General features: G+C 54.3%; 2 protein-coding genes and 1 pseudogene across 10 annotated transcripts; 1 reads left to right on the top strand and 2 right to left on the bottom strand.

The window, feature by feature from the left end:
* Positions 1-603: 603 nt before the first annotated feature.
* LOC143150698 (uncharacterized) lies at positions 604-1,637 on the bottom strand (annotated as a pseudogene). Its single transcript, XR_012993133.1, has 3 exons — positions 1,560-1,637; positions 1,136-1,385; positions 604-1,028 (listed from the first exon to the last, which is right to left on the bottom strand). The product of XR_012993133.1 is annotated as an uncharacterized LOC143150698 (transcript).
* Positions 1,399-7,437, bottom strand: Acsf2 (Acyl-CoA synthetase family member 2). The gene is made up of 8 exons (XM_076318320.1): positions 6,882-7,437; positions 6,282-6,819; positions 4,970-5,153; positions 4,329-4,535; positions 4,105-4,239; positions 2,744-2,857; positions 2,435-2,671; positions 1,399-2,371 (listed from the first exon to the last, which is right to left on the bottom strand). Exons 1-8 carry the CDS (start codon positions 6,943-6,945, stop codon positions 2,054-2,056), a joined length of 1,797 nt encoding a protein of 598 aa, XP_076174435.1. The 5' UTR covers positions 6,946-7,437; the 3' UTR covers positions 1,399-2,053.
* Positions 7,438-9,466: 2,029 nt separating this feature from the next.
* Nompc (no mechanoreceptor potential C) lies at positions 9,467-22,305 on the top strand. Of its 8 annotated transcripts, none has more exons than XM_076318318.1 (14): positions 9,467-9,806; positions 9,880-9,981; positions 10,855-10,956; positions 11,265-11,381; positions 11,939-12,139; positions 12,217-12,600; positions 12,680-13,000; positions 13,061-14,288; positions 14,354-14,529; positions 14,608-15,036; positions 15,305-16,331; positions 17,013-17,126; positions 20,658-20,925; positions 21,681-22,305. In XM_076318318.1, exons 1-14 carry the CDS (start codon positions 9,474-9,476, stop codon positions 22,141-22,143), a joined length of 5,265 nt encoding a protein of 1,754 aa, XP_076174433.1. In that variant the 5' UTR covers positions 9,467-9,473; the 3' UTR covers positions 22,144-22,305. The 8 variants fall into 8 exon arrangements, with proteins under 8 accessions (XP_076174433.1, XP_076174426.1, XP_076174428.1 ...); XM_076318311.1 differs by lacking the exon at positions 21,681-22,305 and adding an exon at positions 18,878-19,145 and having other exon boundaries at positions 19,437-20,661; XM_076318313.1 differs by lacking the exon at positions 17,013-17,126.
* The last annotated feature ends 27 nt before the right edge of the window (positions 22,306-22,332 follow it).

Raw genomic sequence — 22,332 nt, 5'->3', positions numbered from 1 at the left:
ATCGAACGGGGAGCGAAAAGACGAATCGATCGCGGGACTCTCGAGGAAATTTCGAGCCGTCTCGTCTCGGAGAAAGAAACGCAACGCTCGTAGGGCGCATCGACGTTTTATCGGTGACACGGAACGGTCTCGATTCGGCGACAGTCGACAGCTCGTTAGCTCCTTTCCACCGGGGAGAAGAGAAATCGTGGTCACGGTCGTCTGTTCCGGCTGTCGGGAGGGCCGCGCGCGGCCACCAATTTTCGCGGACAATTTTCCGCGCGAATCTGTCCCGAGCGAATTTACTCCGTGCCCGCGAACGTCCCGTCACCCGCCACCCTCGGCCCCCTCGGCCCCCTCGGCACCGTTGGTGCGTTTCGCGTCCCGCGCGCGCGCTCCGTACATCCCGGCGACTGGCCAGAATTAATTCCGCTCCTGAGACGGTCCGACTACCAGCCATTCCGACGCGGTTTTTGCGGTCTCGACGAGGATATTTAAAAAAGACATCAACGGCGCTCGACACGGGTAAAAATCACTTTCGCCGGACACCGAATCCTTCCTTCCTTCCTTTTCGGGAGAGGGACGAGAAAGAGAAACCCGCTGGGAAACGGTCGATCGATAATATCTATTCGCATCTGTTTATTTTCCGGAGAGCGGTTCTTCCGCACCGAAGGAACGTTCCAAGAAAGACGAAGGGGCGGGAGAGTGAACGGTGGAGAGTGGAGAGTGGAGAGTGGAGAGTAGAGAATGGAGAGTCGAGAGTCGAGAGTCCAGACTCGAGAGTAGAGAGTAGAGAGTAGAGAGTAGAGAGTAGAGAGTAGAGAGTAGAGGGTGGAGGATGCAGGACGAAGAGAAGAGACTCGAGAGGAGGCTGGACAGTGATTTCGTCCATCTCGACGGACGGAGGAGAAAACGGCAGGTGTTCGTTGCGGAGCAGCTGCAATCACGACCACCATCTGCCGCGGTAATGCACGCCTCTTCCGAGTCTTCCAGTCTTGGAAGAAGCGAGACTCGACGCCCGAGGCCATCCATCCTCAATTAGACGCCACCTGAAACACGTGCCCGGCTCGAATCCGCGAATTTTCGATGGCTTCTTTCGTTCTTCTACCGTCTCTCTTTTTCGCGGCCCTTCTTCCGTCGTTTCTCCTTTTTTTACCTGTTCGGTAGTTCCTACGCGACGCGTTCCACGGCTTCGTTCCTTTCCTGGCTCGTTGCGCGTTATTAGCCTTCGTTTCCTGGGTAAGCGCGAGGTGTCGTCGATCACCGATCGAGGTTTTTCGCGGCGACAGTTGGCGGACACGAGGCATCGCGCGAACCGTACGAACGTCGTCGACGCGTGCTGGCCGAGAAACGTAGAGGTCTTCGCCGTATCGCGTTACGTTCACGACGACAGCCTGGAAGTAAAACTTGCGAAGAACATTGTCTCGAACAGTTTGTATTTTTATCGATTACCTCCGGTCGTGCGAAACGAACGGAACAAATTTCACAAAATCCTGCGAACGGGTTTGAAAAAGGCTCGGACGATAAGAACGATTGTTCGACGACGCGATGATAACGATTGAAACAGATTTCTATCGTACCGAGTCCCGTGATGATCGCTCGACGCGCGAACGGGTGGCGCCCTCGGTCCTGGCCAACGGCGCTTCGTCGGACTTCATCGCCGACGTTCCAAACTCGTTATCGTCCAAGAGATAAAACGTTTCACGAAAATAGACATTATACTTACGATACCGCTCACGGGACGGAAGAGATTCGGATTACACGTTGCGTCTCGACGAAGAATCGAAAGTTTGGAGTAAAATTCCTTGGAAAGTCTTCGCTCGCGAGAAGACAGATTCCGAAACGATCGATACGCGATTTCGTGGATCTCCCGACTGTCCTCGCGTCCGCGAGAAATGCCTACGATCGTTTATTCGCAGCCGGAGGTATTCCTCGGAACGGTACCGACCGCTCGAGAACTATAGCGCTCCAAAAATCGATTTCCAACACCCCAAAAGACCGAGAATCGCGCCCCGTTGACCGACTCGTCGCGGTAATTTTTTCAAAAACGCGGCGATCCTTGTCTGTCCACGATCTATACGGAAGCGGGAATAGTGGGATTCTTCGGAGTAGCGGGGATCGCTCCGTTGCGCTCCATTTCTTGCTTCAAGATAAATTTCTGGACTTTACCGCTCCCGGTTTTCGGGTACTCGTGAACAAACTCGATGTAACGCGGTATCTTGAAGTGGGAGATCTTCCCCCTGCAATAATTCTGCAATTCCTCCTTGGTGAGACTGGCGCCCTTCTGGAGCCGCACGCACGCGCAGAGTTCCTCCCCGTATACCTTGTCGTAAGCACCGATAATTTGCGCCTCGAGCACCAGGGGATGCGTCATCAAAAAGTCCTCAACCTCCTGCAACGTGATTCGCACCGATAAGGGGGAAATCTCAACGACGCCGAGTCACGGTACCCGTACCTTCGGGAAAATGTTCTCCCCGCCCCGAATCACCATGTCCTTGAACCTCCCTATTATGTTCCCGTAGCCGTCCGGTCTCAGAACGAATTGGTCGCCCGTTTTCAGCCAACCGTCGCTCGTCAAGGTCTTCTTGGTGTTCTCCTCGTCCGCCCAGTACTCCAACATGTTGTTGTACCCGCGAATCCAGAGCTCTCCCGTAACACCAAACGGCACCGTAGATCCTTTCTCGTCCACGACCTTGCACACGTAGAGAACCACCGGCCGAAAGGGTCAACGAATTCCGTACGAAGCGAGAAAGAGGTCTCTTACCTTGGCTTCCAGGTGAGACGTCAGGTGACCGACCGTGGTATCCGTCAATTCGACGTCCTCTTCGAGCATCGACTGAAAGTTCACCGCCGTCGACTCCGTCATACCGTACAGCACCTGCGAACCGTTGAATCGAAGTTACTCGTTTGGCTCTGGACTCGAGGGGGTGGCGCAGGTAACGAACCCGAGGTAGCCGATTTCGCGAAAGGGAACGTTCATCGATCGTTACGGCGGGCGAGAAACGATATTTCTCCTCGCGAGCAATCGTATTTATGCATACGGAGCGAGGTTGCCACGGTGCAAGAGATATGTGCATAGATAACGAGGTTTCGCGACGCGTTACGTCGGCCCGAATCGGCCACGGCCTCGTCGTGTCGACGACCTTCGTCGAATTCGCGATCCGCGGCCCGCGGCCCACCGCCAGGGCTGCTTTTCGATCGATCGAGTCGCTCTGTAATTGGCACCGTGTACCGCAAGGAGCTGGAAAGATGTCGTCCGGAAGGAATTGCGATTCGTATCGAGTCGGACGTTCCAGTCGCTCTTGGGAGCTCCGCGTTTCTCTCGATCCGAACGATGTCTTTTCAGCTCTCCGGAGTACGCTGGAACGAGCTTCTTTCTCCAAGGAGCAGCTCCTCGCGCAGCACGATCGCCTCGAGATCGTCGTTTCGCGATGGAACGAATACCGAATAAATTAACGCACGACCAGTCTTCGAACGTTCGAAACCGATCCGTCGACACCTTTCTACCGAGCGTGATCGAATCAATATCACGAGCATCGCTAAAGTTCTACACCGTCTCACCTTGGCTTCGAGGATGGGCTATCTCCGAAATCGTGAAAAGTGCACTTCCACGTCCCCCGTCGGCGGTACGTTAAAATAATGCACACTCGGCGAAAGAGATACGGCCAGACCGTAAAAACGGGCGAGGATTCCAAAGACGAATTCTTCGTAGTTTTTGGACGTTAAACGGGTAGCCAGCTGTTCGAGGACACGCGCGTTCACCGATTCGTAATACCTGGGATAAGGTTTCCTGCGTTGCTCGAATACCTCGCCGTGTTCCTTCCACCGAGGAACGCGCGCGTACGAAGAAATCTTTCTTCGAGGGAGGGATACGGTGCTTGCGTGCATCGTTCGGTGACACGTGGGAGGAACGCGGGTCTAATCGTAGATTAGCCGTTTGTGGTAACCAACGTGCTGTTCGCCGAAGAACGCCAAAGATTCTCACCGAGGCGATCGACGAAGAAAATAAACGAGTCGGTGAGAACAGGTGGTGCAAGGGACTCTCCTCGCGTCGTCGAGCGATGCACGCATGGTAAACGTTGGACGCGAGATCGTCCGGCATCGATCCGAAGAAAAATTCCTTACCTTCAAATCATCGAAATTGAAACAGTTCCTGACCCTCTTGAAGAGTTCCGGCGGGGCAGGGGCACCTCCGGTGAACGCGAAGCTCAGCTGGATCGGCGGAAACCGAAGTTGTCGATGAGTGTCCAACATATTGATCTGACGAAACGTCGAGATCTTGTATCAACGATCGTACGAGTATTTAGTCGCTTCGTCTCGAAGACGAAACGAGACGGTCGTCGTCTTACCCACATCGTCGGTGTTCCGTAAGTGAGTTGGCACTTTTCTCGCAGCATCCCCTCCAGAGACTTCACGGGGTTGAAGGACCGCGATTCCAACACCGTTGTGGCTCCCGCGTGAAGCGCGACCAAGAACACGGTTATACCGAACGCGTGAAATAATGGCACGTTCAAGCAAGCTCTCGATCCCATGGAAACTTTGGTCCTCTCACGTGTCTGATGAACAGAGCAAACGTCGATGGGACGGAATTCGAAATCGAGCGGTACTCGACCCGGCGGGCTTTCAAAATAATTACCACGTACGAATTATGGGACACGATAACGCGTTGTTGTCCATTGAGATCAGAAACGGGGAAAATTCTTATTCGATGTTGTTACGATGGACGTTGCGCAACATCGATCATCGTCACCGAAAGACGCGTAGGTACGATCGATGCGATGCTACACGCGCGCGAAAAAAGACGATGAATATGGATCTTGCGCGAAAAAAGATGATCAATATAGATCGTGCGCAAAACAAGACGATCAATATAGATCGTGCGCGACTGTTCTTACGCGTTGCTCGCCGTTCGAACAAAGTCCATTTCTTCAAAGTCGGTTTCTCGTCGCGTTCGCTCGATCCTACTAGCATTCTCGAGTCGTCGTCTTACCTGCCTCGAGTTGTTCATCAACGATCTGTGCGACAACACCGTGGCCTTGGGCTTGCCGGTGGTTCCGGACGTGAATTGAATGTTGCATTTGTCGTAGCACGAGATCTTGTCCTGCTCGGCCGCGACCCGCTCGATTTCGCTCCTGGAGGGCAGCTGCTCCACGTCGCAGAACCGGTGTGTCCCGCTGAAAGGATCGGAAGACTGTACGCAGAGGATACGATCGAACGCGCTAGAAAATGGTTCCGAGACGCGTGCACGGCTCGGCCATTAACCTAATTGCCCGCCGCGATGATTCGTTTCGACGGTGCGGCGGCGATTATCGATCGAATCGACCCCCGATGATCGGGCGAAAGTTCGAAAATTACGAGACCCGGATGGAAATAGATTGGCCGGTCGGGGCGAGCGAGACGATCGATCGACGGTGGTCGGCAAGTGGCCCGATTGCGGTTGCCGCGACGGGAACTCGAGGTCGCGTTTTTAGGAAATTGCAAAGCACTCGGTGCGATTCGTTTTCGCGATCGTCGACGACTTCTCGCGAATCGTGAACGTCGCGTTCGATTGAACTCTGAACTTTGCGTCGCGATAACGCCAGAGAGACTCGATTGGAAAGTTAATCGCGGCGGGCAGACCTATCGCGTCGACGTTGGACCGAAATTCGCGATGTTCGCGATCGGGACGACGGTCGAGAATTTCTCTAACCAAGGTCGAGCGTTCTCGGACGGTGATCGACGAAAGGGAAAAGCACGGCTCGAGACGCGTAAAACGTTTAAACGGCGTCGACGCGTCAAACACGGAGCCCCGCTCGACCCAATAATTAACCCGTTTTCAAGCTAGTCGAACGAGAGAACCGTGCGTGGATCGCGCGGCGCGACGCGACGCGGTGTGTTGCTCGCACGCGATAGTCATGAATCACCGGAGCCGCGAGCTAGCGGGGGCGCGAATACATTAAAACCGCGTTCGCGCCCGACCTCGTCCGATCCGGACTTATCGCGAGAAACGGTCAGTCGCGACGAATTTACTTCGCCAGGGGCTCACCGCGTTTGAACCGGGTGCACCTAGCCCCCGACCACCCATCTCGACGCGACCGCGTTTCCTAAGGACGAAGGATTTACGCGGCTTCGTTGCCGTCCTGTTCTGTTATCGACCCGCCCTACCCGGATGCCAAGAGTTATCGCGCGACGTCCCGTTCCCTGGCTTAAATTAGACGAAATTCCGAGGGAACTCGGACCTCGGTGACGGGAGAATCGCGTCCACTCGATCCGTTTCGTCCTCCGAGAGCTACCGAGCCGACAGATGGCGGAAGCTTCCTTACCTCGCATGATTCTTCGAGTAGACGATTATGTGCTCCAAACTGGAGCAGACGCGTCGGGCCTCGAGCAGCATGCGCGGATAGTTCTGAGTCTTGAAGCTGTCGGGCGTTATCACGGCCTTCGCGCCGACCTTTTGTATACAATAGACGAGTTCGTTGATTTGGTAAGCGGGATTGATCATCGTCGCGATCAAGCCGAGCCTGGTGCAGGCCAAGAAGCCCAGGAACGCCTCGACGTCGTTGGGCGCCAGTATACCCATACGATCACCGTGTTTCATCCCCAGCTTCGTCAAACCGGCTGCCAGCCGATCGACCCGATGACCGGCCTCCGAGTACGTCAGACGAACGTTCCCTTCGAGCGACACGATGCACTCGATGGTCGGCCATTTTTTCACCGCCTCGCCGAATACCATTCCCAAGGTTTTGTCCATCAGAGGCACGTTCCCGCCGTTGCGTATATACGCCAACTTTTTCGATTCGTTGCCATCGAATCGTTTTACTTGCGACGAAATGCTACGCAATGTCACTAACCGAGACCGTACTGGACAAAAAATGTGCAATAAGCGTTTTTGCGCGACACGTAGTCTTCCACGGTACACTCACCTGGTGACGATACATCGACGCCAAGCAACAAACTCGAAGTCCTGCTTATCCACGAGTACAGCATCTCCTTTCGAAGGACGATGTTCAAACGATCGAGGATTTCACCGAACGAACGCGTTAATTTTCGCGAACCGTTCGAATACACGATGCAAAACAATCTGCGACCGACGTTTATCAATTATCACTGACGACCAATGAACGACAAACGAACATTCACACTCCAATTGCGTTAACCTTGTATTTATTTATATCCGTAAATTATACGCTAGCAGTTATTTGCTTGCGTTGCCTTACGCGAGAAAGTATTATTCCCCAAAGCGGTACGTTTATCCCCGTTTTTGAATTCGAGCTCGAAAAGTGAGAAACGAACATCAAAATCGAAGAGACAAAGTAGTCGAGAGAGTCTCCGAGATTCGTAGCGCGGCTAAGGTCACTAGCGATAACAGGAGAGACGAACGTTCGTTTCACAGGGTACAACGAGAAGAGAGGGGATTTATCTTGGAACGTGGATCGTTACGTTCAAGCCGCGATCAAGACCAATTGGCTTTGTTTATAAAATGCCTTGTGCACTGACGCGACGCGGTTAAGTAACGTTCGTTTCACAGGGTACGACGAGAAGAGAGGGGATTCATCTTGGAGTATGGATCGTTACGTCAACGCTGCGATCAAGGTCAATTGCCTTTGTTTATAAAATGTCTCTTGCGTTAACGCAACGCGGTTCAAGTAACACTATTTTCTAGCAACGTACCGATTATCGTTTCGAACGAATCGCGAGAAAGTTCGTTTCCACGCGATTCACCGCTCGCGTTATCATTCTATACGTGTACATATATATATTTACGGGGTGACGATACAACGAATCGTAAACGATTCGTTGTGCGCGATGTCGCGTCTAAACTCGTACGTACGGATGCGATCTCCGCGTCGACGGTTGCATTTTCCGATCGGTTACTGGCGCGAGGTAACTAGGAATGCATCTTCGAACGATCGGTCTTCGTTGAAACTTGTACGCGAAGCTGCGGCTCGCGAGGAACACCGTTGTCCAAGAGTTCCGGATCACGAATGCTTCCAAGGTGATCGAACCGAAACCCGAGACGCGAAGCTGTAGACGGGAGTGAACGCTCGAGGCGACAAATTGTGAAAAATTTCGAGCTAGGTGTAAACGCGAGGAAGTACGACTCGGTCAGTGGTAATCGGAAAGTACCATCGAGGTCGACGAAGTACACGTATCGGTGCAAAGGAGAAAATTTGAATATCGACGTTAATTGCAAAGTCGCGGGGTAAAAAGATTCTTATCGTAGCAATTCTTATCTTATCTCGAGTAAAAAATCTAGCAACACTACGAAGTAGTGGAAACTTTACCGTGAACGAAACTATTGCTGCACCGATCGAGCTCGAACGGTAAACACTACTTTCGCAACCTTGATCCCCCGATTTCCACTCCCAGATCGCGTTACATAAAAATCGTGTTTACTCCAGTTACCTCTGCACACTCGTGAAACCTCTGCATACTCGTGTACAATTTTCCACTGCGGTCACGAGCCGGAATACAGCTCGCGTTCGACCATCTAGGATCCTATTTTTCGATTTCCGGCGAAAATTGTGTAACGAAATAGCGATAAAGGTCGAACGGTATTCGTCCCCGGGGTGAGAAATCGGACTTTGGAAATACGAATATACGTTCGCGGATCCGGCGATAAACTCGAAAGTTGCGCAAGTTTACGTTGGGACGAAAGCGATTCCTTGGAGGTTTCGCGGCACCGAGGAAAGTTCTCGGTACGCGGACAAGGGCGGATGGAAAAAAAAGCTGCGAACGCGTAACGAAAAAGGGGTGGCGGCGGTGGTAAATCCCGTCGAAAGAGGAGGGCAGCGGTTAAAGTCTAAAACCGGCGGGGCGAGATAGGCGGATGGCGTGTCTGCCGAGCCGCGCCGGAAGTCGCGTGTCGACGTCGACCGTGCCACCACCGTATACCACCGTTCCGCTCCCCACCCTGGTGGTAGCCTTCTCGACTTCACCACCGCCGCCACCGCCGCCACCGCCGCCACCGCCGTCACCGCCGCCACCGCCGCCACCGCCGCCACTACCATCACTGGTGCTCTGGCAACCGGTCTACCGCATTTTCTTAGGTACCGACCAAGCGAGGCCCACGACGGCCAGCGGGTGAGCCGGTTAAAGCAGCGCGCGTCGGTGCAAACCTGGCTGGAACGAGCACGTTCGTCGTTGCCGTACCGTTACCCCCGTGGTTTCGCGCGGTGGCGTGACAGTGATTGGTCGATCCTGTTTCCCAGCGAGAGGGTCGAGGGAAAGCCAACCCTCGCGAGCCTCCAACGTCTTCAGAATCGCCAGGATAAACGCCCGGTTAGCACGCGCGACGCGCGCTTCGCTCGAACTCGATCGAGGGAGCTACGAATATTTCGCTTCGCGGGTTTCGAATTTAGCATTTCTTTTATTTCTTCTTCTCGAGCGAGGTATCGGTGAACGATCGGGTCTCGCGAGGAGTAATCGCGAAATCGACGCCGACGCGTCGACTCGAGAAACGCTCGCGGAAGCATGTCGGGGCTCTGGGATGAGAGAGCCGCGTACGAGGTACCATGAGCAGTAACAACAAGAAAACGTCTGGCGGGAAGGACGAGAAGAAGAGTCCCTCGAGCAAGGAGGAGAGTCCCGTGTCGGTGAAAGATGATATCGGAGGATCGTCCGCGACCGGGAGCGCCGCCGGAGGAGCAAGCGGGGAGGTTACCCAGCCTGGAAGCAAGCCGGGATCGGCCGGGGCTACCGCCAGAGAAGCGGCCCAAAAAGTCCTCGGGGTTGCCGCGCGCGGAGAATGGGCACCGGTGGACCAGCTGCTCAAATCTTTGGAGAAGGCGGCCCAGAATGTCGGAGAGGACGGGACCCTGCTCCCCCTCGCCAACGTCATGGACCCGGTTAGTGGGACCGAGCGAACCTTGGGAGATTCCCCGATCTTCGGACCGCCGTTTACAAAATTCTCCTTTTCAGGCGACGGGCATGACGCCGCTGATGTTCGCCGTCAAGGACAATCGCACGGCGTTGCTGGATCGGATGATCGAGCTGGGAGCGGACGTGGGTGCCCGTAACAACGCAAGTATCTCTCGAGAATCGTCGTCGAGAGCGGACGATTCGAGGTGCGGCGCGAGTGCCGCGAAACGGACCTTTTCGGCTCGATTTCTTCGCCGCGGGTCGTTAAAACTCGAGCTCGTGGCCGCGTTACGCGGTAGCGACACGTAAACGTTCGAGGCGGCTCTCGAGCCGCGACGGAGACCACGAAACGTGTACCGTTAACGATCTCCTTGCAATCCGTGCTAAACTCGAACGAAGGAGGGTCAGATCGCGTGAAGGAGGGCCAAGGCCAAGGGGTTTACCGCGATGCCGAGAAAGTAACCGAGCGAGCGTGTAGGCCGCCGCTGCTGAGTCAGTAGGGCAAAAAAGTAGTTCGATTCTGGGAAACGATAACGCGACGCTCGGAGATTCTATCGGGTCGCGTTTCTTCGCGGCGACGTTCACCGTGTCTTGGGAGAATCCCGCTTTCGAGAATCGGCGTTTCCCGATTACGCGGATTTCCGCGAAGCCGGCCGGCCAAGCTTCGGGAAAATAAGTTGACGCACTGGCCCCGCACGGTGCAGGGGAGGGGGATACCTATACCCTAACGAGGCTAATCGCGATGGATCGGGATTGCCAGCCCCGCCCTAAAGCGCAACGCGTTCGACGTCGTTTTCGAACCGTTCGACGATATAGAGTTCCTTTTATTCTGGGCGCGGCGAAACGCGATTTACAACCCAGTTTCCACGCGGCTCGTCGAATCTCGCTTCTTCCTCGTCGTTTATTTGCCTCGCCCGCGATGGCTACGCGGAACTATTCCGTTCGATCGAGCGGAAGACGGTCGTCGCGAAACGGCCGTCGATCCTCGACGAAACTGTTCCTCGCGTTAAGAAAATTGCTCTCCGTTTCTCGCAGGACAATTACAATGCTCTCCACATCGCGGCCATGTACTCCAGGGAAGACGTCGTCAAGTTGCTGTTGTCGAAACGAGGAGTCGATCCCTACGCCACTGGAGGGGTACGAGCGTTTCCTTTCCATCGAAATTGTCGGCAAATTCGAGCTCTCGGCCCTTTCGATATTTCCCCCGTCGTTTCGATCGACTTTTCAATCCGTAGCGAATTTCTCGTACGAACGGCTGATCTCTAAAGACCGTGGACGAACCTTGGATCGCGATCGAATTTTATCGCGGCCGATCGGTTTCCCGTTGCGATCTTTTCAATCTCGCGTAATCGCGTAATCGCGTAACGGTTCGTTTTTATACTCCTTGGTTGCGTACGAAATGTGAACATTGTATCGAGTACACGATGTCGAATGTTTGAGCGCAGCCCAGGCAGCAAACCGCCGTGCATCTGGTGGCGTCGAGGCAAACGGGCACCGCTACTTCGATTCTTCGGGCGTTATTGGCCGCCGCTGGCCGGGACATCAGGTTGAAAGTCGACGGGGTAAGTACACCCACGGAATTTCACCACGATTCCTCTCCGCCAATGTCGTACCTTTTCCACGTAAGGTCGCCCGCGATCGAGTTAATATTTTTTCTTTGATTTATATCGCGCGATGCTCCCGATTCCCGTTCACGTTTCTCGCGTGCCGCGAACGATGTCCCGGGTATATCACCGCCTGGTACCGAACAGCTGTCATAATTCTCCGCCGGTTCGCTTCTTCTTCTTCTTCTTCCGACTCCCGCCTACCCATTTCCATCTATTTCCCTTTCTTACCACCGGGTACACACACACACACACACCCCGATCTCCTAATGTTCTCGTTCTTTGTCTCGTAAACGACCGAGTCTACGCGATTCGGAGAGGGAAGGGTTGCCAACGTCGATATTTACGTCTTCGTGCATAGGAATGTAGTGGCTATTTATGGAAATCACGCGGCGGATCCGTTTTTCCGTCGTCGCGAGAATCGATCTCGGTCCGATATCGTCCGTCGCCCGCGAAACGTACACTTCCTCGCGACGATACGATCTCGGGGCTTCTCCGTACGCGATGTTTCGCAGAGAGGGAAGATTCCTCTGCTGTTGGCGGTGGAAGCTGGAAACCAGTCGATGTGTCGGGAACTGCTGGCTCAACAGGCGCCGGATCAGCTACGCGCCACCACCCCTACGGGGGACTCGGCGCTTCATTTGGCGGCCAGAAGAAGGGACATCGACATGGTGCGGATATTGGTGGACTACGGGACGACGGTGGACACGCAGAACGTACGAGGACTGTGTTGCGCGGTTCGGTCGGTGTCTTCCGAGGAAGAGGATCGTTTTCACGGATATCTCTGTTTCAGGGCGACGGCCAAACGGCGCTGCACATAGCGAGCGCCGAGGGCGACGAGACCCTCGTCAAGTACTTCTACGGGGTGAGAGCGTCGGCGTCCATCACCGATCACCAGGATCGCACTCCCATGCATCTGGCGGCGGAGAACGGCCACGCGTCCATAATCGAGCTGCTGGCCGACAAGTTCAAAGCGAGCATCTTCGAGAGGACGAAGGACGGATCCACCCTGATGCACATTGCCTCGTTGAACGGTCACTCGGAGTGCGCGACGATGCTCTTCAAGAAGGGGGTTTATCTGCACATGCCCAACAAACGGGGCGCCAGGTCGATTCACACGGCGGCCAAATACGGCCACGTGGGCATCATCAGCACTCTGTTGCAACGGGGAGAGAAGGTACGAATCGATCCCGATACACGCGTCCATCGATCGATGAACGAGTTCGATCACCGCGTTTCTCGCAACGACCGTGCAGGTGGACGCGACCACCAACGACAATTACACGGCGCTGCACATTGCCGTGGAGAACGCGAAACCAGCGGTGGTGGAGACGCTGTTGGGATACGGTGCCGAGGTTCACGTGCGCGGTGGAAAACTTCGGGAAACTCCTCTTCACATAGCGGCCAGAGTCCCGGATGGCGACAGATGCGCGTTGATGTTGCTGAAATCCGGAGCGGGGCCCAATTTGACCACCGACGACGGTCAGACCCCGGTGCACGTGGCGGCCAGCCACGGGAACCTGGCGACGTTGCTGCTACTCCTCGAGGACGGCGGTGATCCCATGTTCAAGTCCAAGGTAGTGCTCGTCTCCCTTTTAACTTTCTCTTCCGTAACGGGGGTCGCGTTTCTTCCGTAGAACGGGGAGACACCGCTGCACTTGGCCTGCAGGGGTTGCAAGGCGGACGTGGTGCGCCACCTGATTCAATTCGTGAGCGAGAGGAAGGGGCCGGAAACTGCGACCGCCTACGTGAACAGTTTGACGAACGAGGGTGCCAGCGCTCTGCATTACGCGGCCCAGATCGAACCGACCGAGGTCAAGATACCTGGAAGCGACCGCGCGGTGGTTCGTGCCCTCCTCGAAGGTGGTGCGGACGTCTCGCTGCAAACCAAGCAGGCCCAAGAGTCGGCGTTCCATTATTGCGCGCTGGCCGGTAACAACGAGGTCCTGTCGGAGATGATAAGTCGCATGTCGGCGACCGAGGTGCAGAAGGCTCTGAACCGTCAGAGCTCGGTCGGTTGGACCCCGTTACTGATCGCGGCCCATCGCGGCCACATGGAGCTGGTCACCACGCTGCTGGCCAATCACGCGCGAGTCGACGTGTTCGATCTCGACGGACGTTCCGCTCTTCATTTGGCCGCGGAGCACGGCTATCTCCAAGTCTGCGACGCGCTTCTCGCGAACAAAGCCTTCATAAACTCAAAGTCCAGGGTCGGTAGAACCGCGTTGCACCTGGCGGCGATGAACGGCTACTCGCATCTGGTCAAGTTCCTCGTGCAGGACCACGGGGCCGCGATAGACGTTCTCACCTTGAAGAAACAGACCCCGCTTCACTTGGCGGCCGGTGCCGGCCAATTGGAGGTGTGCAAGCTACTGCTCGAGCTCGGGGCGAGCATAGACGCGACCGACGATCAGGGTCAGAAGCCGATCCACGCCGCGGCGATGAACAACTACGCCGAGGTGGCTCAACTGTTTCTGCAACGGCACCCGAGTTTGGTGATGGCGTGCACCAAGGACGGGAACACCTGCGCGCACATCGCGGCGATGCAGGGCAGCGTTCGCGTGATCGAGGAACTGATGAAATTCGACCGACAAGGCGTCATCTCGGCGAGGAACAAACTGACCGAGGCCACGCCGCTTCAGCTGGCGGCCGAGGGTGGACACGCCGAGGTGGTAAAGGCGTTGGTGAGGGCAGGTGCTTCCTGCGCCGACGAGAACCAAGCGGGATTCACCGCGGTGCACTTGGCCGCGCAACACGGGCACGGTCAGGTGCTGGAGGTCATGAGATCCACCCAGTCTCTGCGCATATCCAGCAAGAAACTCGGCGTCACCGCGCTTCACGTCGCCGCTTACTTCGGACAAGCCGGTAAGCTCCGTTCTCCCCTCGCAAAGTCACCACGGTGGCCCTCTCACCGTACCGGTGTGTTTCAGATACGGTTCGAGAGTTACTCACCCACGTGCCCGGAACCGTCAAGTCCGATCCTCCGACCGGTGGATCCCTCGTGGGAGAATTGGGCAGCGAGTCGGGCATGACGCCGTTGCACCTGGCCGCTTACTCCGGGAACGAGAACGTCGTGAGGCTGCTGTTGAACTCGGCCGGTGTTCAGGTACGGAGAACGAGAACCGAGCGAACAATTACTCGTTTACGCGAGAATATCGCTCTGACGCGAGATATTCGTTGAAAGGTGGAGGCGGCGACCACGGAGAACGGTTTCAATCCGCTTCACTTGGCCTGTTTCGGCGGTCACATCACGGTGGTGGGCCTGCTTCTGAGCAGATCGGCAGAGTTGCTCCACAGTTCCGATCGGTACGGGAAAACCGGTCTGCACATTGCCGCGACCCACGGCCATTACCAAATGGTCGAGGTGCTCCTCGGTCAAGGGGCGGAAATAAACGCGACCGACAAAAACGGTTGGACGCCGCTGCATTGCGCCGCTCGTGCCGGTTATCTCGACGTCGTTAAATTGTTGGTGGAGAGCGGAGCCTCGCCGAAGAGCGAGACCAATCTCGGGAGTGCGCCGATTTGGTTTGCTGCCTCGGAGGGCCACAACGACGTGCTCAAGTATCTCATGGAGAAGGAGCACGATACGTACGCCCTGATGGACGATAAGAGGGTAAGCCGCGACGCTCGAGAACCGCTCCTCTTCTTTTTCTACCGTTGGAACAGCCCCGCGAGAATTTCCAAAACTTTTAACGCGAACAACCATCGGTCGCCCCGAGCCAATAAATTTCGACAAACGCCCAAACGGTTAGATAGCTCGCACGCGATGCTCCGATCCGTGCTACAACCCCCTCCGACCCTCCCCCCCCCCCCCTCCCGGTCCGGTCGTTGTAAACGATATTCGTGACGAATTCGATCGATCGAGCTCGTTGGTCTTTCAGTTCGTCTACAACATGATGGTCTGCAGTAAGAGCAATAACAACAAACCGATCGAGGAATTCGTACTGGTGTCACCGGCACCGGTAGACACGGCGGCGAAGCTCTCCAACATCTATATGAAGCTTTCGGAGAAGGAGAAGGAAAGAGCCAAGGATTTGATAGCCGCCGGGAAGCAGTGCGAGGCGATGGCCACGGAACTGTTGGCCCTAGCAGCGGGTGCCGATTCGGCCGGTAGGATCCTCACGTCGATGGACCGTCGGAACGTCGAATTCCTGGACGTTCTGATCGAGAACGAGCAGAAGGAGGTGATCGCGCACACGGTGGTGCAACGCTACCTCCAGGAGCTGTGGCAGGGCAGCCTGAACTGGAACGCCTTCCGAACGATCCTGTTGTTCATCGCGTTCGTCGTCTGTCCACCCGTCTGGGTGGTGTTCGCTCTGCCGCTCGGTCACAAGTACAACAACGTGCCCATCATAAAGTTCATGTCGTACCTCACGTCCCACATATATCTGATGGTCTTCCTTTTGTTGGTCGGCATAATTCCTATATACCCGGTGGTAAGGGCGAGCCTTTTGCCGTACTGGTACGAATGGTGTCTGCTCGTCATGCTTTCCGGACTGTTGCTCTTCGAGCTAACCAACCCCAGTGACAAGAGCGGCCTGGGATGGATCAAGTTGGCGGTCTTGCTGTTCGGCGTGTTCGGCGTGGCTTTCCATCTGATGGGCTTCGTGATCGTTCACCGACCCTACTGGCCCACCCTCCTTTACCTCAGGAACCAACTGTTCGCTCTGAGCTTCTTGCTGGCCTGCGTGCAGATCCTCGACTTTCTTTCGTTTCATCATCTGTTCGGGCCGTGGGCCATCATCATCGGCAACCTGATGAAGGATCTCGCGCGGTTCCTCGCGGTGCTGGCCATCTTCGTGTTCGGGTTCTCGATGCATTTCGTCGCGTTGAACCAAGCTTTCAAGAATCAATCTATCCAGGAGGCCCGTATAGAGGACAGAAAGAAGAAGAGCACCTTCCACGACGGTAAGTTCGACCAAGCACGTAAACGCGTGCTCTCGTAAATTCTATCCTTTAGAATTTTGGAGAGAGAGAGAGAGAGAGAGAGAGAGAGAGAGAGAGAGAGAGAGAGAGAGAGAGAGAGAGAAAGATGGAGAAAGAATCGGCCTCCTGACTTTTACCCCTGTCTTATCCCTCGAATACGATCGCAGCCACGAAAAAGAAAAGTCAGCGGCGCGGTCGATGGGACCGCGAACATGCGATACGCGCGAGTACACGAATACGCGTGTTCGAGTCCGCGGTTCGGTACGCGGAAGAGCACGCGTACTCGAAACGCATCTCCTCGAAATATTCGAAACCGCTCGAAAAACGATCCCCGAGCGCGTAACTCGTTCGCGCGGCGCCTTTCGACGATTTTCGAACGAAAGCGGCATACGAGATCGTTCGACGACTAAAAAAAAAATACCTCGATGTCGCACGAGAGATCGGTTATCGTTTTGATATCGCTGGTCGCCCGAAAGCGGACCACCCTCCGACGATAGAGATTCGCAAATTTTCAAAGATGGACCGAGAATCCTGTCGCTGTCCCAAACTTACAAAAAAAAAAAAAAAACTAAACTAAACTAAACTAAACTAAACAAAAAAGAAACTAGCAAAAGCCTCGTTACCTCGAGACAAACGCATAATCGGTGTGAATTGCAATGATAGATTTGTTGGCCAATGTTACGGAATGGATGATGGAGACGCCGTCGACGGCGCCTCCTCGTCGCTACGGCCGCTACAGGAAAAAGAATGAGTGTTGTGACGATAACTCCCGAGATAGTAAGTTTTGCCGATTGGGAACGTCCGAAACGAGGCCCCCAAACCGGAAACGGAACGCGAAATGAATGGCAATGGCACGTGCACAACGGAATGCAGGACACGATTCTTCTTGGTGTCGTACCGTCTGCATTGTGCGTTCGCCCGATGTGTGTTGCCTGCTGGGACTGCTGCCTGATTCCAATCAACATAAATATACATCTGCAACGTCGCGAGAAATGTTTCTCACCGCGCGCCGTAACCCGCGCTGCGATTCGGGGTTCGCGGGCGAGCGTGACGTCCCCTTCCCTCTCGTATTTCCCGCTCCGTTCTCCTCTCGAACACGTTCCTCTCCGAATCCGTGTCCGTCCCGAGGCCCGTAAATGCCCGCTCGGCGAACTCGAATCGCAGTCACTCTCGATGGTGTCCACGGCTCGATCTCGATCTCGATACCGATCTCGAGATCCCAAGCGTTACCCACCGAGTTGGGTTGGGGGCGACCACTGCCGGCTTGTTTCTTATCTCACGGAGGCGCCAATCGAGCGCGCGTTTCTCCACAGCCTCTGTTGTGCATCGTTTTGCATTTCTATGAACATACGTATATTGTACAAGAGCAATGTTGTTTTTCTCGTGCTGTTCGAGTCTTGCGCAATGCGTGTTTTGTGTGTCACTTATTCGACCGAGTCGGAGATCGAACGTCGATGGCGGCGGCCCGTCCCGGATATCACCTACGATTCGATTACGCTCCCCTCCGGGCACCTCTTCCCGTCGTCCTTCGAGATACGACATCCCGTTTCCTCCCGACGCGCGCGCGATCGCTTCGCGCGGCGAGTCTCTTCGGAAGCAGCGAAGCGTCCGATCTTCTTGTCCTTGCATGCGCACGGTAAACATAGCTCTGTCTCTGCGTACGCGCTCGTATCCGCGGCTCGTCGCGAGACGCGAGATATCTCGTCCGAACGCGCTCGAGAAGAAACGAGGGAACGAGAGGAACGGAGAGTGAGCGCGCGCGCGCGCGCGCGCGAGTGAGAGCGAAAGAGAGAGAGAGAGAACGAGAGAAGAGAAACGGTTACCTCGTCTGCATGCCGCATATCTCATCGTCCGGAGCAAACGAATGCGATCGTTGCGAGAGTCCCGTCGAGTTACGGAGAACCGGGGTTACGGAAGATGCGCGCGGATCGATAAACGTACGCACACGCGCGCAAACGCTCGGCTTTGTAGATCATCGATGCATCCCGCGAAGTCGCTCGTCTAGGGTTCTCGGGCCGAAACCAGAGGGAAAAAAATATATGAAAATCCACCGACGTATCGATAAAACGATCGTGATGATAATAATAATAATAATAATAACGACAGACCAAGTAAACGTAACGACCAGTTTGACGACACCCGAAAGTTACACACTACGTGGATACATATATATATATATATATATATATATATATATATATATATATATATATATATATGTATATATATATGTATATGTATATCGAAGCTCACGGAACGTCCGGCATGCATCCAACGTTATTCGCAAGCATGGCCAGTCTCTGTATTAGCATGAGCATGTTCGTTCAGTACGTTCATCGTTCGTTCGTTCGATCGTTCGTTTAACTTCTAATGTACGTATGAATACACCACCCGCATCCATACATAGCGAGTCCACAGTAGCCAAGCCTGTCTGAACGGCACGAAGCAGCAACAAGCAGTCACGAGAGAAAGCGCGCAAACGAAAAGACAAAAATCAAGAAACATGTTGTGTGTGCCTCGAATTCCAGTAAAGATGAATCCGGTACTCGCCTTCGAGTACCTGTTCTTCGCCGTCTTTGGCCAAACGACCCACGGCGAGCTGAAGGTCGAGACTAATCAGCCGCAGTGGACCTCGGTCCTGTTCAAGTTGGCATTCGGCGTATACATGTTGGTCTCGGTAGTCGTATTAATTAATCTGCTGATCGCCATGATGAGCGACACCTACCAGCGGATACAGGCGCAATCGGACATTGAGTGGAAATACGGGCTCAGTAAACTGATCCGAAATATGCACAGGTAAGCGCCGCCGGCAAACGTATCGTTTCGAGGCCGAATATATCGGATCGCCGCGGAATTCGAATACCCGACTGCAAATCCATACGTAATTCGCTTCCGCGGCAAATGGAAGCCTGCATCGTACTCTGACGAATTAACCGCGCCGCGTGCCTCGTGACGTAGTACTTCTTTGCGAAAAAAAAAAAAAAAAACGAAATATATAATAATAATAATAAAAAAAAAAAAAAAAAAAAAAAAAAGTAAAAAGCGAATCAACGGGGTAGCCTGGACCACGCGATTACCGTGTTGCAGAACGACCACCGCACCGTCGCCCCTTAACTTGCTCACTACTTGGATCGTGTACTTCATCAAGGTGTGCAAGCAACGCGCCGCGAAACGTAAACGACCCTCGTTGGTCCACATGATGGGACTTCAGCGGGCCGGTCGTCTCTCGCCGAGATCGAAGATGGGCGCGAAATGGCTGGCCAAAGTGAAAAAGGGTCAGGTCAGACCGAAAGACAGCGTCGCGTTGTCCGTGGTGCACTTGAGCCCCCTCGGTAGCCAACTGTCGTTCAATAGCGCGACGAGGATCGAGAGCGTGGTCGATTGGGACTCGATCAGAAAGAAATATCTGATCCTCACCGGAAACGAGCCCGAGAAAGAACCGGAGAAAGACGACAAGGACGAGGACAACGAAAACGAGGAGGAGAACGGACCGACGGCCTCGAACTCCTCCACGGTACCGGCGACGACCTCTACGCCGCCCATCTAGAGGAACCTGGTGTCTCGCCTCGGAAAGAAAATTAAAAAAAAAACGAAAAAAAATATATAGAAAACAATCTTCAACGCCATCGTCGCGAACTCGCGCGAAAGTTTGCGAGCTACCCGAACGGAGACTCTCCTCGCGCTAACGGCGCCCCGAAAACAGCTACCGCAACGAAACCACGCAACAGCCTAGGTAACGTCTGAACTGTGGACCCTCGACCACGATCGACGATCTATGCGCGACATACGGTCTCGAGCAACTTGTTTCGGAATTTACGTAAGTAGTGACGCGAACACGAAATAGCGTGAAAAATACGACCGTTGTCGGTGCGCCCGATATTGATCCAGCATGGCTAACCTACCGATTTTCGACCGCGTCTCGATTCCTCCGCGGGAACGTCTCGCGATTTCGCGTGGCCGAGACACGCAGCGAAAACAATCACGGCAGGTGTTTCCGAGTGTCGCAGAACGCGTCCCTTAATTTAAGATCTTGGAAAGGACGCGGGTTTCCTCGCGTTTTAGCGATTAGCCATTAGCGACACGCAACCTCGAAAAGCTCGAGGCCAACGAACAACACGCACGTATTTTAACACGCATACGATACATACGCAACGTGTATATACGTACACATATATACATATGTATATGTACATTATGCCTACATACATACATACATACATACATACATACAGACAAGATTGCATAATAAGAAACTCGGCACGGCGTAGCAGAGTTTTCACGAGACATATCGTTCCCACGTATTTCCAGTCAGGATGAGTCCCGTATTGGCCGTTGAGTTATTGTTCTTCGCCATCTTCGGTCAGACGACCCACGAACAATTCAAGGTCGAAAGAATGCAGCCCGACTGGACCAGAGTTCTCTTCAAGCTCACCTTCGGTATTTATATGCTGGTATCGGTGGTCGTGCTGATTAATCTGCTAATCGCCATGATGAGCGACACGTACCAGCGCATACAAGCTCAATCCGACATCGAGTGGAAGTACGGATTGAGTAAGCTCGTTAGGAACATGCACAGGTAAGAAGGATCTATAATCGTTGCTCGACACCAGGGCCGGTTTCAGTCGATAATTAACTGTAAGCAAGGTAAACGCGTTTGCCACGGGCTGCTGTCGGGACGGAATCGATCGGCCTTTCGTTCCGATTCCGAACCCTGACCGAACCACGAGGATAGATAGCTCCGAGTAACCTCCAGCGGTCAATTGATTCCCTCCCGACCGTGGCGGATGCGCGGGGATGCACCGGGATGCACCGGGATGCACCGGGATGCAACGGCATCCTTGCCCTATGCGCGGGGAGCGGAAGCCGAAGAAGAGATAAAGCAAAATGCGTGAAACACGAGAAACGATTTCTCCCGTCTAGAAATTTCGATTCTAATAACAGATTGTACATTTTCTTTCGGTGACCAGTACCCCCGACCGGAACGCCAACTTCTTCGTAAAGTTCTACGCCAAGGGACACGTCTTCCGTTGCACCTAACGCAAGGCGAAATCATCGTATTTGCGATATAACCTCTCCCTTCCGGTTGTACCCCTTCTACTTAGGGACACCCCCCTAAAGATTTTTCCGTTTCGAGGAGACGGCGGTCGCGAGCGATCGCCAGGGTCTCTGAAATCGGCCCTGCTCGACACCGCAAACCGAATTTACGTGTAAAACGAGACGACCACGTCGATTACCGAATAGACAACGAACGCGTCCGTTCTTCTATTGGTTCGGTTCGTTCCGGTTCGCCGGTGAAATTCTAATTGATCGGGCACGTTTATCGATGCGCAGGACAAGCACAGCGCCATCTCCGCTGAATCTACTTACCACCTGGTTGGCGTATTTGTACAAGCTATGCAAGAAACGCGCCGTGAATAAACAACGGCCGTCCCTCGTCCGCTTGATGGGAATGCAGAGAACCGATGCGCTTTCCCCGCGTTCGAGAATGGGCGCCAAGTGGCTGTCCAAGGTGAAAAAGACTCAGGTGGGCCACAAGGACAGCGTCGCCCTATCGGTCGTTCACCTGAGCCCTCTTGGTAGTCAACTGTCGTTCGGTAACGCCGTCAGAATCGACAACGTTGTCGATTGGGAAGCGGTCAGACGAAAGTACCGAGATCTCTACGGCGAAACGATCGAGAAACATGCCGAGGAATCGAAAGAATCTGCGGAACCCGAGCCCCTGTCGGTGACTCTGGAAAACTCGTTGGTCACTGTTCCCGGCGGAAACCAGGCCGCACCTGCCAACTTTCCCTGAATCGATCGATTCGAGATCGATTTCTACTCTACTTGTAACCGCCCGATGCTTCGAAACGAAAAGAGATACGGCCTATCTTACCATTGTTTTCCAACGACGACATGTACCCTCTCGTCTCGTACGATCTTTCGTATCGAAATAAACGACCAAATCGATCGGATCGTTTTCTGCTTCTACTATTACTCGCGG

The sequence above is a fragment of the Ptiloglossa arizonensis genome, chromosome 8 (assembly GCF_051014685.1).
Source record: "Ptiloglossa arizonensis isolate GNS036 chromosome 8, iyPtiAriz1_principal, whole genome shotgun sequence".
Taxonomy (NCBI): Eukaryota; Metazoa; Arthropoda; class Insecta; order Hymenoptera; family Colletidae; genus Ptiloglossa; species Ptiloglossa arizonensis.
This window is presented reverse-complemented; position numbering and strand designations above follow the sequence as displayed.